This window comes from Lethenteron reissneri, chromosome 42, assembly GCF_015708825.2.
Source record: "Lethenteron reissneri isolate LAM-NWPU_2019-01 chromosome 42, ASM1570882v1, whole genome shotgun sequence".
NCBI lineage: Eukaryota > Metazoa > Chordata > Hyperoartia > Petromyzontiformes > Petromyzontidae > Lethenteron > Lethenteron reissneri.
The window spans coordinates 6132858-6151277 of NC_083820.1; the positions used below are offsets into that span (position 1 = coordinate 6132858).

Here is an 18420-nt window from a genome sequence, read left to right on the forward strand (position 1 = left end):
TTTGCAACTGCAAATTAATACGAATGTGGAAAAATAAGTGATTCGGAAAATTTATTTTAATAACTCAAAAGCAAAATAAAAATGCGGGAAAGTAAAATGCTTTCAGGTGAATGTGAGAACGACAATATCTGAAACCCACAATTCTTGGAGTTAGAGCCGTTGCTCTGGTTTCCCCTTGCTCCCACCCTCCTGACAAAATTCAAATCAAGCATCGTTCTCCTTGGCACATTATCATTTTATAGTAGCCACTGGAAGTAAATACATTGGTGCTCTATATTGAACAAGCTAGTGAGCACTAGAAAAGTGAAAGTGTCAAGCTTCAGACCCCAGCTGTCTCGGCCTGGCATGTTTCACCTGTGAACACTCACAGTAGTAATGCAGGCTTCACCAGCCAATAATTATTATTCATTGAACAGCTTCTTCAGTTGTTGTCCTTTATTTAACCATACGATTGACATCTACTTATTCAATTTCATATTAATGTCCTTCCTTTATAAGGGACATATAGGTGAATGTAGTTGCACAGGCTGCGTTATTAATTTATTTTCTTGGAAAATATATAAAATTCAGATTTCGGTTGTCACTTGTGAGTGGTGACATTTCATGGTCTTTGAGGTCCACCTTAGCAGGAGCGCTTTGGCAATTGCCCATGGAAATTATCAGAAATTATAAAATATACGCTCGCACTCCAAGTATCGGGGGCAGTAATTGTGACCCCTTGTCCCTCTGAAGCCTCCTCGCCTCCTCACGGTGATCTCCACTCCAAGTAATTGGAGCAGTGGCTGTGACCTTGTGTCCCATCCAGCACCTCCTCGCGGTTGATCTTCACTTGTTTCTCGTTTGACCCCCGGCCTCGTTCGGAGATCACGGCAGGACAGCCCATTCGAAGGATTTAGAAGAGGGCTCTTTCATCTCGGGGTTTACCTGCACAGGAAAGCGTGGAGTCAGTGGGGCATGGGGGGCAGTGCAGGGAGATTTGTGGATGTGGGAGAAAGAGATATGCAGAAGGGGAGTGTAGAGACTCAGGAGAAATAAAAAGAGAGGGTTAGGGTCAGTGTATTGGATTCATGGTACTGGCACAGCAGTTGGCACACTGCATTATGAACCCGTTCACCTGAGTCCATTTCCTACCTATGGCTAATAGTAGTAGCAAGTAATATCTGAACTAATTATGGCCTCCTCCCTTCACCAACCCATATCGCCCGGCACATGGTTGAGTATGCTCAAATATCTTCTTGGTTCTTTCGGTAAAGTCACGTAGAAGGGAAGTAGTAAAATAATAAAAATAAAACATAATAAAATTATTCTCACGACGTTTCGGCCACAATGCAAGCAGCCGTCCTCAGGTGAAAACCAGGTCCGTCGAGGCGACAGAGTCTGAATGAAACAGCACACGAGCTTGGAGCATATATATAAGCTGGGCGCCTTGACAAAGGAATTTGCATATCAAAATGAATTTAGCATATTTATGGGAAATGCAGGAATGTGATTAGTACTACATATGCATGTGCATTATGCAGGATTAACAGCATCAAAGGGAGCTGCAGTTGCTGCTGCTGCAGTTTCTGCTGCTGCTGCAGTTTCTGCTGCTGCTGCTGCAGTTTCTGCTGCTGCTGCTGCAGTTTCTGCTGCTGCTGCTGCAGTTTCTGGATCTTAACTGATTGTGTTCACGTTTACGGTGACTTTCAGACCACGTTCCACTCACTGGCATGGTGCAGTGTGCAGAATAATGTATGGTGTCGTAATTGTATAGTAAATATATAGCAGTGTGATACACATTAGGGTGGGTAGAATAATACATAGTGTTATATTAAAATGGATAAGGCAGCAACTGCAGCAGCAACTGCAGCAGCAACTGCAGCAGCAGTAACTGCAGCAGCAGCAGCAACTGCAGCAGCAGCAACTGCAGCAGCAGCAGAAACTGCAGCAGCAGCAGCAGCAGAAACTGCAGCAGCAGCAGCAGAAACTGCAGCAGCAGCAGCAGAAACTGCAGCAGCAGCAGCAGAAACTGCAGCAGCAGCAGCAACTGCAGCAGCAGCAGAAACTGCAGCAGCAGCAGCAACTGCAGCTCCCTTTGATGCTGTTAATCCTGCATAATGCACATGCATATGTAGTACTAATCACATTCCTGCATTTCCCATAAATATGCTAAATTCATTTTGATATGCAAATTCCTTTGTCAAGGCGCCCAGCTTATATATATGCTCCAAGCTCGTGTGCTGTTTCATTCAGACTCTGTCGCCTCGACGGACCTGGTTTTCACCTGAGGACGGCTGCTTGCGTTGTGGCCGAAACGTCGTGAGAATAATTTTATTATGTTTTATTTTTATTATTTTATTACTTCCCTTCTACGTGACTTTACCGAAAGAACCAAGAAGATGAATCCCTGCAGTCACGAAAGCTTTAAATCAAAATTTATGCTCAAATAACCCCCATGACTGGCACAACCTTCATCCAGCAGTGGACTAACATATGCTTGAACATTCTATCTTAATTATGATTATAATAGTGAAGTGCAGAGCTATTAATGTCATTGTCCTTGATAATTATTTTACATTTTAATCATTAATTGTGACATCTAGTTATTATTTTTTAGTTTATTTTGCTTTTGTTGCCATACTGCCTAAAACCTAGCATGTTGCATGTGTAGTGGGCTCAACTAAGTTGCAGACGTACTCTTTGGAGGCAACACATTTATTAATACCAACACACTTAACACAAAGGGGTAACTGCCCCTTTACCAGATAATACCCTATGGTGGTGGACCACCATGCTAACTACACGAGTTACACTGGGAGTAGCTACAATGGACCGGACCCCAGCTTGGGTCCAGGTCCACATGTTGGTGACTTTTCTCGGACGTAGAACGTAGATCTTCAGGATGACAAGAGCAAAGCTCAACCCCGGTCTCTCTGCGGACCCGGCTTATATCTTCACGGGTCGTGGCTGGCCCCGCCCTTGGCCACGACCACCTTCTCGAATCCTCGATCAGAATCTCGCCCGACACTTGACCACCCCTAGCTCCCCACTTGGGGCCCCTGTGTAGATCTTACTTGTCACGTGCCTTCCAGGGTCAACCAGAGTGCCATGGCCTGGGGTAACCTCATCCCATGGTTAACACTTCCACACTCCCTCCTGTAGGAGTCAGCACTGCACGCCACGCGTGGTGCCACTGAGCGCTATGACCCACCGCTCACCGAGCCCCCTCTGGGGCTGGTACTACACTCACATGTACGGGGTGTCCGCGATGGCAATACATCGCACACCGTGCCTCGCTAGAGCCAGCATTACCCAGTGACATCCACGACCCATGGTACCTGGGTCTGTCCTGTAACCTCCTATCAGCGAGCCTTCGGCACTTCACGTGGCCTCAAAGTACACCTAGCCTGGCACAAGCTCTGTGATGACGTTACCACCGCTTAGTGGAATATGGCGGCTGTTATTGTGGTGTGTGTGGCATGATGTGTATGTGGTGTGTTGTGGATCTCAGCATGTGCTGCGTGCGTTGTGTACGTCTTACCCGCGTATGCATGTATTGCTGCAGCAGCAAACGCAGCTCGGCGTTCTGCCGCCTGAGCGCTTCGGTCTCACCGACGAGGCTCTCTCGGGCACTCAGCACCGTGCTGCACTCCGCACGGTGTAGACAAAGAGGTGTAGTCTTGTTTGTAGCCATCTACTATTAGTCCCAACTATTACCAACTCATCTGGTACATGCTCGATCCCGTCAGACGTCAGAAGCCGAGCAGGGTTGAGATATAGACAGTGCTTCGAAGGGCAACCACCATGCATGTGGGCAGCATAATCAGTGCAGCAAGATCCATCGTTGTCCTGTGCTTCCCCTACCTTCACCAACCCGCACTGACCAGTGTGGGGGGCCCTCATTCAGTAGTGGATTGAAAAAATGGGATGTACGTGTACATTATGGCACATGTGGAGAATTTGTGATCGGCTGGATCAGCAATTGCTAATGTACAGGGTGATCTAATAATTATAGGTACCTCACGCACACACATGACACACAAGGTACACACGCACAATGCAGGCACACACACAAGGCATGCACAAGCAACACATACACACAAGACACACACTAGACAACCACACAAGGCATGCGCACGCACACAGAGAAGACACACACAAGGCATGCAAAGACAAAGATTCCCCGTGAAGCCTTAACAGACTGTTGGGGCAAGTGCTGTTAGCGAGCACCTATGAAGGTCAGCACGGTACGCATTAGGGTGGGTGGCCAGCACAAGGCATGCACACGCATGCGCACACACACACACACTCACTGGTACTTGTCCAGGCCTTGCAGCAGCGCGTCCCACACTGTGAGGCGCTCGTCGGGGATGATCCCGGCGAGCTGGTGCCAATACTCCTGATCCCGCTCCTCGTCGCGCTCACCAAGCCCGGCCTCCAGCAGCGCTCGGTCAAACCCGCTCCTGCCGCCCACGTAGCCCCGTCCCATGGCAGCGCGACAAGTGGGAGTTTTAGCGCAAAGTAGAGGCCTCGTTGCAGTTATCTCAGAAGCAGAGTTGCCGACCCCACTGATTTAAGCTGGTTGCTGACAATGTTTAAACCCTTTTACCTCGCATACCGATTTTCAAAGTAAAAACTGCACAAATTTGTTTGATATTTTTTTACTGAAGCAGTATGATTGGCTTTGAAAATCAGGCCCAGGCTCCCTGGACCTCTTTATTGCCGAGATAAAAACGTATAAAGTGAATGAAAGAAAGGGGTAGGCTCAACAGCAGCAAACTTGAGTGATCAATCACACTTGTTACATATGGTATCGTGTTGTATTATTGATGAGTTCAACTTAAATCACGAGTATGAAGACGGATGAATGAACGCGCACACCTGTTGGGCTTGCGATGCTCCTTCATGAACAGCTTCAGAGCCAACAGGACATCGTCGGGGTCGATGAGATCATCGCTTGTGGGCGCCCAGGGATGCTGTCCTCCTTCTGTCTCCCCTCCATTCCTCCCGTCTGCATCTCTCTCCTCCTTCTCTTGCTCGCTCAACTGCTCTCCATCTCTCTCCTCCTTTCTATCTCTTCCTCCGCCTACTTCCTCAACCTTGGCAGCTCCAGCCTCTCCATTCTCCTTCTTCAAAGAGGCAGCCCTTTCACTTCCCTGCACAAGTTGACACCATCGCAGCAGCTTGTGAATATGATCTTTACCTTGTATGTATGTAAATGTATGGATGGATTCGGGATGAATGTTATATTTTTACATTTCACATTTCCGATTTTTAGGACAATTTGGGATTTTTTTTTCATAATGTTGGAAATTGCATATTATGTAATAATTTTCATGTTTCTTCGTGCTAATAAAAGTGACGTCGCTCGGTGTCATGTGACACCGATTTTGGCAGGAAAAGCCACGAAAGTTGCGTAATAAAAGTGATGTCAATTTTCGCAATGTCATACTTTCAGATCAATCCAAAGTTTATATTTAGGCTCAATTTCCGCACGTTGCGGATTTATCCTACAATCGGGAACACACCCCCAGCACTATGGACGAACACTACCTTCACGGCAGCCCAGAGCTGCGCACGTTCCGCCTTCCGTTCCTTTCCGAACGCCAGGAAGAATTCCGCGAGCTTCTTCACGTCCTCCTCCGTCTCCAAACCCAGAGCCTGGAGACAAGGCACAGGCGAGCGCCATTCAAAAGATTAAAAAGTCAAAGAAGTCAAAGAGTGCCTTCATGCTCAAGTGAGGGGTGGCGCTCACGTCCGCTGGCAACTACTGAGCTAGTGTCGAAAATTCTACTTTCACATAGTCAGTCTCTCCATATGACCACCACTAGTTCAAAAGAGTGGTTATAAAAGCAAAGTGGTTAATATGTATTTTGGCACTGGTATGTTTACTGAGTTTTAATAAGTCTCATGCAGAATTTAGATATTTAAGCTGAAAATAAAAGAGGTTTTATTTTGTGTGTTTATGATAGAGCGATGGGTTTCATGATGTGTAGTTTGCTTTGCTGCCCCAGGACCCTGTTATAAATCGCAAACAGGAGGAAGGAATTACTCCCATCATGCCTTGCATGCATGCTCATGTGACCACCACATTGCACTTACAGTACTCCCAGCCTTGTCTAAGCCACAAACTGGGAACAGGTGAGCTTGTTTATTGCTCTCAAGAGGAAGCAGTGAAACAAAGAAGCAACTAAAGACTAGTTTTCTTCTCATTAGGACTCATTCGTACAGTACAGTATCAACGTTCACTGCCGCTCTATGCCACTGGGAGCCCAATATATGGAGATAACATACTGTACATTTACGTTACGGCGATGCCCAAAGTACTTGCCTCAAGGCAAAAATAATACAAATTCTACATTTCCTGTCAATGACGAAAAAACCCATCACACAACCGGAAAATACACACAGGCTGGAAACAACTACAGGTTGAAGAGATTACCTGAACCAGCCCCATACAATAGACTGTATACCTTGTATATTATGAATGTATTATACAATAAGCTGTATATATAAAATGCAGGTAATTAAGTAAAGATTTGTCAAAATCGCGTTTAATGCTGATGATACATGCACAAAGTTGTACGTGTAGTAATAGATGATTTTACATTCATAAATGTTACGTAAAATTGGTTAACATAATACCTGCAGCTAATATATATTATAGAAATAAAAACGTATTAATTTTTCTATCTAATCATCACCCCAAAACCACAATTATCACGTGTGTAGAGTCTAATGGATACTTACATGCATTATTTAATGCATGTAACATGAGCATAATAATCACCTTGGTTCTTTCGGTAAAGTCACGTAGACTTTACCGAAAGAACCAAGAAGATGAATCCCTGCAGTCACGAAAGCTTTAAATCGAAATATAATAATAACTTTTATTAGATAAATTGTGACAAACCTACCACCAGCACGAGGCACTTTGGAAGTGACTCGTATTCACTCTATTATGATCTACGTGCCATGAATAAGACCCATTGGCCGAAACGTCACCTGCTATATATATCTTTCCTTTTAAGAACACAGTAGTGTTGTTAACGAAAGCGTGAGTTCTTATTCACGTGCGGCGGTGGGAGGGCAGGAGCGCTTGTGTTGCATTGGAGATCGCGGGGGTGGACGGTTCACGATGGTACTCACGGTGAGGACGGTGTGCAGCGTCAGAAGGGAGCGCTCGTCACGGGGTAGAGGCTCCAGCAGCTTCAGCAGCTTCTGCTCCACCAAGAAACCCTGGGGGAGAATGGCAGTGCTGGACATTGCATTTATAATGTACGCGCTGCGGTGGCGAGATGTTATCTACCTCGCCTGGTATACAGATCGTGGGTTCGATGCCAACCCTGACACCTGTATATTTGGAGTTTGCATGTTCTCTCTCACCGTGGTCACGTGAATTTTTATCCGAGTCCTCCAATTTTTCCCCTCCACATTTATAAACAACATGCATTTAGAGTATTTGGCTGTTATAAATTTACACGTGATAAGCCACTTCATTGAGCTATCGGTTGTGGCCAGGTCGCTTCTGAAAAAGAGCTATATAGTTCAGTGTGCCTTACCTGGTAAAGTAAAGAATAGTTTAGTTTCGTTTTTTATTCATGTAATTGTTTATTTATTCACACTTGTTTACCTATAAAAGTATCACTGGATCTCAAGACTGTTATTCATGAGGGTCCAGCCACGTTTAAACAGTGTAATCTGAGTTGGTAATATTTCAGCATTGAGATGTTTGGCCAATACCAGTTACATTATGTTTTGTTGTTGTTGATGTTATGGGGGGAAACCGGAGAACCCGGAGAGAAAACATGCAGAACAGAGGGAGAATATACAAACTCCACACAGAAAAGGCACCCGAGTCAGGAATCGCACCCAGGCCCCCCTTGCCAATATTCTTCAAATCTGAAAAAATTACTTGGAAATTATGTAACTGGGAAGCACCACATAGCAGTAATTTCCCCCTACTGGAAGGCTAATTCATATTCCAAGGCCGCTGCTATGTTCACCTTGTGCCCACAGTGACAGCTGCGATTGGGGGTCCCCTTAGCTAGATTCCAGGAGGGCATTGTAATGGTTGAGATGAGATGTAATGGAAGACGTTTTGAGTTGCTGAGGCATATAAGAATCTTATATATGGAAATCCTTATACTTATTCCTTTGCACATAAAATTACAGCAAAGTGGTGGTGATGCCACCAATGTTTTTGTCAGGTGAGAGGAACTTAGTTAGCAGAAGTCAAAGATCCCTTAACAGCCAAACAGGCTCTTGGAGAAAGTGCTGTTAACAAACACCTGCTAAGTTTGGCACAGCACACAAAGGGTGGTGCGGCCAGAACCACAATGCTATGTTTGTCTCCCCAGTGCTGATGTATACAAATTACACCAGGTACTCATTTAGGGCTGACTAGACCTAGAGAAGGCCAAGCAGGTTAGGACACCACTTTCCGCTGTGTATGGCCGCGAATTAAACCCAGGTCGTAGCATTCAGTGTACAGTGCGCTACCCACTATGTCACTTTGGCTTCACCTTCTAGATAAGCACAAAGCATTACTGTTGATTACAAAATTCATGGACACTTACCGATTCATCGCTGAGCAGCTCTAGGATTCGTTTCAGCGTTGCAGGGGTAAGTGCCGGAGATTCCCTCCCTTCCTTCGATGTGTCTGCCTCTCTAACCTTTTCCTCCACCTCCTCATCCTCTTGTTTCAGCCCTCCTTCAACAGATACAGTGCCATCTCCGTACTCCAAATTACAACAAAACAGCACTTATGCATAACAGCACGTGGCTAGGAGCTAGTCGAGGGATTTACGAATTAAAGCCGTAACATTTTCTATAATAGAACGAGAGTTGATAGTAATTATGGAGGCGTCACAATCTTAATCTCTCTGGGAATCACACACAGTGTTATGGTTTAAGAGTTCAACAGATATAGTTTGCATAGCGTACACTTAGAATTAAATAATCATCACACTCCTAATCCCTACTACCGCTACAACGGACATCAGTGTGTCCCCCTGCGGCTACTCACCGGGCGTGGTGAGGATGCTCTTGGTGAGCTCTGCGGCCGTCCGGTGGCTGCCCACGGCGAGACGGCTGGGCCCAACCAGGAGGGCCTCGGAGTCAGGGGGGGCCTCCCAGTCTAGGCCCAGCTGCTGCTCGGTGATGGCGCGGTCGGCGTCAAGGGCCCGGCGAGCGAGGCGGCGTGCCTCCTCCTCCGCCATGAGCCACACGCCACGGAAACGGCGCGCGTCCACACCGCCAAAGTGACTGCGTCGCATACGGGAAGGGCAGAGGGTGGGAGATGAACGGTGATTGATAAGGCTAACGTCAAGGAGTATAAACCATCACGCAAACTCTGGTCAACCTCGCAGTGGCTTTTGGCTAACCATCAAACAAAGACGGTCACTGCATCGCGCACTTTCAGATGTGCTTCTGTGGCCGTCTGGAACGCTTTTCCGTCCGATATTAGGAAGCCACTGGAGCTATGCACTTTCAAACATAGATTGAAACTCATTTATTTTGAACTCCTTTTTGTATATAGTTTGTTGTCCTTCATCCGCACCTCCAATTAACACGGTTGGATACGTACGGTGCGAAAAAAGTTAAACATACGTATATGAGGAGGGTATGTATCACAGACTTCAATGTGCACTTCCCCCCCACCCAACAGCTATTTACTCTCCATCAATCCCATTATCGCACCACAACCTAAATACTTTCAGAAACTCAGCCCTTGGACAGCTGCGGCTGAAATTAAGGTCTCAGTGGGAGTGACTCTCCCGCGTGTGCCGACCTCTCACCTGGTGAGGCTATGCACCTGCTGCTGCTCCTCGGACATCCGCGTGAAGTCGCTCGCCAAAGACAAGTTTTCGTCCTTGTACTGCCGCTCCATCTTGGCGTAACGGGCCTTCAAGGAGGTTAACAAATCCTGCTGCCTGTAGGGCCCACGTTCAAGTGCAGTATTAATAATCTCTATATATTTATATTCACAAAAAAATCGTGATGCTTTTGGTGTGGCCAAACAATTGAGTCAAGATAGTCATGATGAACACAATTTTACGAATGAGTACTAGAACACGCTTATTCTTTTTAAAACAGGCATTTGGCACACCTCACAGCTGAATAAAAAAATTCCAGGAAAAGCGCATTTGTTTTCTCAGTAGAATTGCCGGCGAAGAGCTAAAGCTGCTTCTAAGTAAAATTGATGAAAAAACTAATTCAACATGTCTGAACCCGACTTCATTGTAAGTAAATAATTAATACCTCATCTTCCATATTTATTTCACCACATTAAAAAAGTATGTTTACGCAACTCATCAGCCACACAGCCTTCTGGGAGTGAATCATGCTCGGTGCACTGCGAGGCCACGTGAAGTGTTGAAGGCTCGCTAACTGGAGGTCACGTGACAGTTCCAGGTTCCATGGGGTGACTGACTGAAATGACTGGCAGATGCACCATCTGTGTCCCCCCTGCTTTGCCAACTTGCTGCATTTTAGCCACCCAGCTCCAGGAGGGTAGCTGTAACATACACATGTACACACACACACAAGTGTGGTGCTACCTTGTGAGCCGGCGTTTTTGCAGAGCCTTGGCCAAGGCATTCTCTTCATCACGTTTTTTCAGCACATGGAAGTTGTACTCAAGCTTCTCCTGGTTGAGTTGGTATGTAGCCTTCATCTGCTGCAGCTGCTGCTGCAGGGCCTGGAGTGTCAGCCAACATCGTCGAGACCAAGCAAATATGGATCCTCGTTTTACAATATCAACATGATCATTTTCAATAATCACCATTATTTTTATTGACATGATTTTTGTAACTTTATTATATTACCATCGTCATTTTATATTAACAAGATCATCATAAATGTTCAATGTCATAATTGTGTAACATTATAACTCAACTTTGCTGAACCTCATATTTCCATCTGTGCAACATCTCCTGCATTTCTCATTTCTTTCACCAGTTGCAGCTTCGACTCTCACTCATGCCTTCATCATATCCTGACTCGGCTTCCACACCTCTCCTCCATGGCCCCCCCATATTCCTCATCTCTAAACTCCAGATGATCTAAGATGCCGCTGCCAAACTAGCACCCATAAATGAGACCACATCACCCTAATGCTGACAATACAATCTCGAATCACTTTCAAGATCACACTCACCAACGTCAAGATTCTATATGAACTCGCCCCTGCCTACCTCTTCCCTCTCCATCTCACTCCACTCCCCTCTATACTCTCTCCCACCTCTACCCTCATGGCATTCCCCTCCATGCATTACTTTACCTCTCCTGTCTCATTTCACTCTACTCCCCTCCATGCTCTCTACAATCCAGAAACCAAACCCTTTGGTTAGATGCCCCCAGTCGTCCATCCTCTCAGTGAGAGGTAACTCATTCTCTATGGTACTACTATAACTTATCATTTAAAAAATCATCATGAGCATGTTATAATATCATCATTCTACGTTATTGACATGATCATCATCACAGTTAACAATGACAACATCACCACCACCACCATCATCATCCATGAAAACACATCCCAAATTTTTAGATGGTCATCAATATAATCTCCATCGGCGTTAACACCGTCAACAACACCATCAGCATTTACAATACACCAATCATATCATTACTAATGCCGTTTAACTAATTAATGAATGACCTGTTGGACGAACTCATGAATTGGCTGACTGATGAATGATCACCTGCACGTCGCCCTCCAGCTTTTCCTTGATCTCGTTGATCTCCTCCACCCCCTGTCGCCGCAAGTCCTGAAGCTGCTGCTCTTGATCCTCGGCTCGACGCAGTCGCCCCTCCAGCTGCTGCTCCTGTGGTCACAAACAGCCACGGCCAGGCTCAGACTTTGAAGGTGACGTGGCCCGGCGGTAGCACGCTCGCCGCTTGTTGCAAAGCGTCACGGTTCAGTCCCAGTGGCCGCCCTGACTCATGCTGCGGGTATATTAACTGTTTAGTGACATCGTGGATGTCACTGTGTAATGCCGGCTCTAGAGAGGCACGGCGTGCGATGTATTGCCATCGCGGGCACCACGTATATGTGGGTGCACTACCGGCCCTAGATGGGCTCGGTGAGCGCTGTCCCGACAGTGCTGAGTGGCACCACGCTCTGCGTGCAGTGCCGACCCCTACAGGGTAGGGTGTGAGAGTGCCGGCCATGGGAATGGGGTTACTAAGGGCCATGGCACTCTGGTTGACCCCGAAGGACACGTGACCGGTAAAGTCGACACAGGGGTCCCAGGTGGGGGCTAGGGGTGGTCACGTGTCAGGGTCGAGAACCTGCTAGAGGATTCTAGAAGGTGGTCGTGGCTAAGGGCGGAGCCAGCCCTGCCACAGAGGATAAAAGCCGGGTCCCCGAGAGGGACCGACTGCTGTTGTTCATCCTGAAGAATCTACGTTCTACATTCTAGGTCCTACAAGAGCCACCAACACGTGGACCGGGACCCAGGCCAGGGTCCGGTCCGTTGTAGCTAACTCCAGTATTAGCCTGGTGGTCCACCACCATAGGTTGTTAATGTGTTAAGGGGTAGTAAGTACCCCGTGTGTTGATTTTAATAAATGTGGTGCCTCCAAGAAGTGCGTCTGCGACTCAGTTGAACTCACTACAACTGTAAAAAGATACGTGTTGTCCGCTTCGCAGTGGAAGCTAAAGACCTCGTGACATTATTCCATGTGTTCCGGCATCGCGGTCCAATTTTTTAAAAGTATTATAAATCACGTGCAAATTTCTTAATTATGAAGCTATATAGAATTACTCGCCCCCCCTGGCATCCACCTTGTTCCACGCAAGGGCACCTACTATCAGGGTCATTTAAGTTTAGGATTATGTTAGGTTGAAAGTTTAAGTAAAGTTTAGTGAACCATATATTTGAGAATTAGTTCTTGGGTTAAGGGCTACACTTAGGGTTAGGGTAAGGGCAGGGCTGTTGGGCTGGCCATATAGTGTGGTGTTGTGTGTTTGTGTGAGAACTCACCTCCCTGTCTCGCCTGGTGTGTGTCGCTTGCTCCCACTCCTTGCGGTTTTTCTCCAGCAGCTCACGCCTCTCTGCTTCAAACTCTTTCTGCAAGGACAGGCATAGAAGTAATACAGAAAAAATACATTCGTATTAAAAATTCAAGGCGTCATCATGGCAAATTGCTAAATATTCCATGGTACCTCCCAATTGCGTAATTTTGTCTATGACCAATCTCATCAGACCTCAGAAGATAAGCAGGTTTGAGCTTGGTAGGTGCTTGGATGGGAGACTGCCTGGGCATATTAGGCGTTAAGGTTTGGGTTTTAATGGTGGCCAAAAAATGGCAGCACAGCAATGTATCTATCTGTGTAGAGCTCTGAGCATCATTCCCTCATAAGTGTGGTGGGTTTTATAACTTAAAATCTAGATCACGTAGAAGGGAAGTAATAAAATAATAAAAATAAAATATAATAAAATAATTCTCACGACGTTTCGGCCACAACGCAAGCAGCCGTCCTCAGGTGAAGAACAGGTCCGTCAAGTAGACAGAGTCTGAAGACTCTGTCTACTGAAGACTGTCTACTTGACGGACCTGTTCTCCACCTGAGGACGGCTGCTTGCGTTGTGGCCGAAACGTCGTGAGAATTATTTTATTATGTTTTATTTTTATTATTTTATTACTTCTCTTCTACGTGACTTTACCGAAAGAACCAAGAAGATGAATCCCTACAGTCACGAAAGCTTTAAATCGAAATTCAAATCTAGAATTTATCCGGGTACTTTGGTTTCCGCTCATGTGCCAAACACTCATTCATTGTATGGCCAAACATTCCATTGTAGAAGAACCCCTCCTGGAAATGAGTTCTAAAATTCAGCTTTATTATTTGTACTGGCAGTGGCGTGGTTGGTGCAGTGGTTATTGGACTGCACAAAAAATTCCCAGCCATGGCTAAAATGAAAAGCAAGTGATACCAGAACCAGTGCTAGGATCATCCTTCACAAATCCACAATGACCAGCATGGATAAGTTAGATCAAACAACCCCCAATTACCAGCATGGCATGGGAAGGTCTTCCTCCAGTAGTGGATTGACAAAGCGATGACAATTACTACTGTTATATTAGGAGCATTGTGTACGTATGTTGAACTTCTTTCCAACCATAGGTAGCTAACCGTGCAAATCGAAGGTGCGGCCTTCTCACGTGAAAATTTATCGCAGCCAAATAATCTAAACACATGTTTCTAATTGTGGAGGGAAAAGCCGGATGAGCTAGAGAAAAATCCACATGACCACGCGGAGAACATGTAAATTCCAATTATACAGGCGTCAGGGTTGGGATCGAACCCAAGACTTCTGTATACAGGGCAATATTCCTTCACGTCAAGCGCTACCTCCAGGCTCGTCATCTCTTCACGGCATGTCTGGGCGACGCTGCGTGCCTGCTCCTCCATCCGCTCCGTGAGAAGTTCTATGTCGGTCGCCTGTCGCTTAAGGTCTCGAACAAACTGTTCATCGTGTGTCTTGAGCTCCTGAGCACACACACACACATACATAAATTAACAAGCACGCATGCATGCGAACATAACCAAGTCTCGCATTTGCAGTGAGAAATTGCCTGTAATCCAGAGCTCCAGGGGGTGGCGTAGGTGGACTGCGCCGAGTTCCCCATGTATGTGGGATTATTGCACGGGCAGTGAGATGATACTGGCAGAAGGCAGTACAGCAAGTATGATGCTGATCTACTTTGTACAATGGTGTTTGAATGTGATTTCCTTGTATGCAATTATTTTTCTCTGGCTACTCCATTTCCTTCAAGCGACTTCTGAAAATAAATGTCTATTATTTTTGTAATCCTATCCACAGTATCCAACCAAGTAATGAGCCCTACTCTAATCACAAGTTAAGCACATAAGAATCACTCCTAACTCCAACAAGCACGGCAGCTAAGCATGAGTGCAAACCTTAACCACACTAGCCAATCGAACACTCATCCTACCCATAACTCTCAAACTATCCAACCAACCATTATCTATATCCCTACGCCTACCCCATCCTTAACACTAGCCCAACCATGACACTTAACCCTGCCTTCCATTTAATGATTTGTCTTGCTTTCCACTCGTTAGTGTCCTATCACATTCACAGGGCACCTGCTCGAGTTCAGTGATGAGCTTGTTCTTGTCTTCGATGAGAGCGGCGCACAGCTTCTGCTGTGCATGCAGGGCATCTCGCAGCGCCTGAGGCACGGGGAGGGCCCGCTTGGTCCCGTTGGTGGCAGCGTTGACGGCCCCATCGGCGGTTACCCCAGTCTTTCCGCTGAAGTCCCTCAAGCCGCCGAGCGGCGCGTGCCAACCGCTGGCGATGCGTTCGAATTTCTCGAGGCTTTCGCGGGCTTCCGACTCTAACTTCTCCAGCCTGAGCGGCAACGGCAGAGGTTTGGAGATGTGTCAATGGCACGAAGAAATGATTCATTCACCTATTTTGTTGATTCGTTAGTTTGTTTCTTCAGAGTCCAGGAGGTAAAAATAAAGAAGTAGCCAAGTCCTAATTAGAATGTTTGGCTCATTTTCTAGTAATGATGTTCGCACACTTCACCATTGAAGGCTGAGTTCAAAAAGTTGAGCCACAGGATACCAGTCACATTTGACTAAAACTAAGTTCTGAAGTGTATAATTATGATGGTCTCATCCCATAATGTTAAAAGTTTCTTAATTTAAATATCACAAATGTGGGTTTCAATAACATGCAGCATTCTGCAACTCAATGTGATGCACTGCTCGCTAGCAGTGTTACTGCTGATGCCTCTTGTGTACGCTGCACAGTGCTGCTAATGCCCTGTTGATGGTTGCAACATGATAATGATTATGCGTGATGATGATGATCGTCACGATGCTGAGAACGACTATGAAGGTTATGACCATGATAATGATGTCACGATCACCATGATGATCGTGGTGACAATGGTTGTGATGATTCGGATGACAATATTTATGGTGAACGCCGATGACACCATAGGCATGGGCTGCAAATGACGTAAGAATGACAATGATGACAACTTCTCGCTTACCTCAGCCTTCGCGCTTCCTCGTTGTGCGCGCGCCTCTGTACCTCTCTGGCATCCACCGCCACACGTACATTGCTCACCAGCTCCGTGCCGTCTTCCAGAAGCTTGTCCAGCCTCTGTGCCAGCAACAGCCAGATGAGCTCACTTTAGCAAGGAGACACATTAACTCGTTCGCTATCACAAGCTGCTTCCGGACCATCTTGAAGAAATGGTGATTTAAAAAAATTAAACTCGCCATCATTACTTATATAACATACCACGCCTCCCATGCAGGACAGTATATCTCAAGGTGCCCAGTAAGTCAAAAAAATCCAGCGAGGCAGAAAAACCACGTCACCTCACAAAAACAAACAATCAAATTTACAATAGATATTATAAATTATTAGTACTCATGAATTCGGATGAATAAAAGTGAACTTTTTTCTGTGATTCAAATAATTACTAGAACCATCCCCTATGAATAACTTATGGAGAGCAGTCGTGTAGTGATTAGCACGCTGTGCTACGAACCCGGCGGCCCGGGTTCGATTCCCGCTCACGGCCAACACCAGTGACGATTATCTGAACGGGTCCTGAGCCTCCCCTAGGTCTACTCAGCCTCAAATGTGTATCTGGTGCGGTGTGTAAACATCGCCTACTGCGGAGACAAAGGCGGCCGGGCGTGGTGCCGGCCACTCACCCCCTCGTGTGCCGTGTCAGCCTTCATCGGTTCTACTCGCTAACAGCACTTGCCCCAACAGTCTGTTCAGGCTATATGAGAGATCTTTGTCTTTGCATGCCTTGTGTGTGTCTTGTGTGTGTGTGCTTGCCTTGTATGGTTGTCTCGTGTGTCTTGTGTGTATATCGCGTGTACATGCCTTGTGTGCCTGCATTGTGCGTGTGTACCTTGTGTGTGTCTTGTGTGTGCTTGAGGTACCTATAATTATATTACCTAGTACATTAGCAATTGCTGATCCCGGCAATAACAAATTATTTGTTAGATATGACTGCTGTTATTCAATGGCTGTGTGGGGGTCCATGTCCTGGGCCTCACCTGACGGCTCTCCTCCTCACGGCGCTGGGCTTGGCCACCCTGGGTGAGGGCATCGAGTGATAGGCTGGATGTCTCACCCAGAATCGCCCTGTGTCCATAGGTTTGTGTGTAAGCAGACATTTGTGTGGGAGGAAAAGAGTTCGTGTTAAATGTCCATGACAACGACGATGGTGATTGAGTCACGATTAGGCGCAGCGTATTGTGCTGTTAATATTGATCGTGTTGATGATCATAGTAAGATAGATTTGAATTTTTCGTGATCATTTATTTTATTTTATACCTACCTGACTTTACCGAAAGAACCAAAGAGCATAGTAAGATACTTCATTTGACCAGTTCCAAGTTTATTTGTTTAAACAGGTGCGGATTCAGGAGAACAGGATGAGTCTCATTTGCAAGTGCAATCTGGGTCACAAAATTAGAAAAGCAATACCATGAGACAAAGTAGATTAATGAAGGAAAACAGGAATTAGTGCAAAAAAACATTGAAGCTTACATGGGCTCTTTTACTAGACCTGATTAATGCCCCTTATGATTCTACACGTTGTGTTATTATGCTTCAAAATGTACTATTGGGCCGGGCCACGTAATTATTCGGGCCAATGTTGTGTCGTTACGACCCTCCACCACCCGACACAGCCAAACACATTTAAATCGTCACGCGCAACGAGCGTTTAACGCACCCATTGTTATCGTTTCATTCCGCAGAATTGTTCACGATGATGTGGACGATGATGTCCATGTTGATGTCAACATCTCACCTCTTCAACGCCTCCACCCTCGCCGCCACTCTCAGTCTCCGCGCCTCGATTCGCTCCGTCTGATCGCTCGACTCCACGGACGGAGGGGCCGCCTTCACCTCCTCGTCGGCCTCCTCCGCGCTCATTTTCTCGCCCACCCCCCACCCTCACCACCACCGAAACGAATTTGATTCAAAGGCAATTTAGAAACCACCAACTTTGTTTTTAAATCCACCGCGCCATCAATCGCTCGTGCGAAGAGACGTTTCAAAGCAGTTGGGTTTGGGATGCTGTAGTCAAGGGGCGTTGCTAGGGGGCGTTGTTAGGGAGGGGCGTTGCTAGGGGGCGTTGTTAGGGAGGGGCGTTGCTAGGGGGCGTTGCAGGGGAAATAGTCACGCCCCTTCCCAATACCTTGACCAATCAGGACGCGAGTTCACGATTCTCAGAAGAGTTGGAGCCGTTTCGTTTCGCGCATGGGAATTTTTATTTGTTTCTGCTGGAGGAATCTGATGAGCTATAAAGCGCTTTTTCACGTGGTTTTTTTGTGCCATGCTAACAAAAACTATGGGGACCATATAGTTGCACTCCTTTAATGGACTCTCTCTCTCCTGAAGTCCTCTCGTGGCGTGC

At 46.3% G+C, this 18420-nt stretch overlaps 1 protein-coding gene across 1 annotated transcript; it reads right to left on the bottom strand.

Annotated features, from left to right (window-relative positions):
• Positions 1 to 38: 38 nt before the first annotated feature.
• Positions 39 to 18122, bottom strand: DRC1 (dynein regulatory complex subunit 1). The gene is made up of 17 exons (XM_061568826.1): positions 17812 to 18122; positions 17051 to 17138; positions 16021 to 16133; positions 15104 to 15368; positions 14345 to 14482; positions 12972 to 13058; positions 11688 to 11810; positions 10542 to 10681; positions 9780 to 9914; positions 9008 to 9246; positions 8559 to 8692; positions 7129 to 7218; positions 5533 to 5640; positions 4861 to 5135; positions 4293 to 4442; positions 3521 to 3623; positions 39 to 924 (listed from the first exon to the last, which is right to left on the bottom strand). The coding sequence occupies exons 1-17, from the start codon at positions 17934 to 17936 to the stop codon at positions 865 to 867; spliced, it is 2373 nt and encodes a 790-aa protein (XP_061424810.1). The 5' UTR covers positions 17937 to 18122; the 3' UTR covers positions 39 to 864.
• Between the last annotated feature and the right edge of the window lie 298 nt (positions 18123 to 18420).